Genomic DNA, 419 nt, shown 5'->3' with positions numbered 1-419 from the left:
AAGTGTAGACATTTCACAAAATACGATAGAACTACATTTCCCTAGCGGCATGGGTTTAGATATATCTCGTGATTTTTTTTTATCACATTTGAAAAATATATTACATGTAAAATCTAATTAAAGCAATACAATAAAGATAAAGTGTACCTAGCATTGCACACACTACACAAACCTCTATTTGTAACTCACCAACTTCATGGCGAAAATATCTTCGCAAACGTGGGTACCGGATGCAAGCAGAACAGGCAATGCATCAGCCTCGAGTTGAGCCTCAGCTTATATACACTCAGGACGAAAGTCAAGGTCATAGCAACTTTTTTTTTTAATAAATTTGGGTGGGGAAATCCGAGATTTAGCTTCTTTTTTCGTAGCAGTGAGAGAAATGCTGTTAAGATTTCAATGCTAACGATGGCACCACC

The 419-nt window shown here is 37.0% G+C and overlaps 1 protein-coding gene across 1 annotated transcript in view; it reads right to left on the bottom strand.

Annotated features, from left to right (window-relative positions):
- LOC119591678 (claw keratin-like) overlaps positions 1 to 282 on the bottom strand; it is a 1465-nt gene extending 1183 nt beyond the window's left edge. Inside the window, exon 1 of the mRNA XM_037940428.1 lies at positions 190 to 282. Within this exon, the coding sequence (XP_037796356.1) occupies positions 190 to 198 (9 nt within the window). The 5' untranslated portion in view covers positions 199 to 282. The remainder of the gene's footprint in view (positions 1 to 189) is intronic.
- Between the last annotated feature and the right edge of the window lie 137 nt (positions 283 to 419).

This window comes from Penaeus monodon, chromosome 29 (genome assembly GCF_015228065.2).
Source record: "Penaeus monodon isolate SGIC_2016 chromosome 29, NSTDA_Pmon_1, whole genome shotgun sequence".
Lineage (NCBI taxonomy): Eukaryota > Metazoa > Arthropoda > Malacostraca > Decapoda > Penaeidae > Penaeus > Penaeus monodon.
Note: the sequence above shows the minus strand (reverse complement) of the source record. Positions and strands in the feature narration are given on the sequence as shown.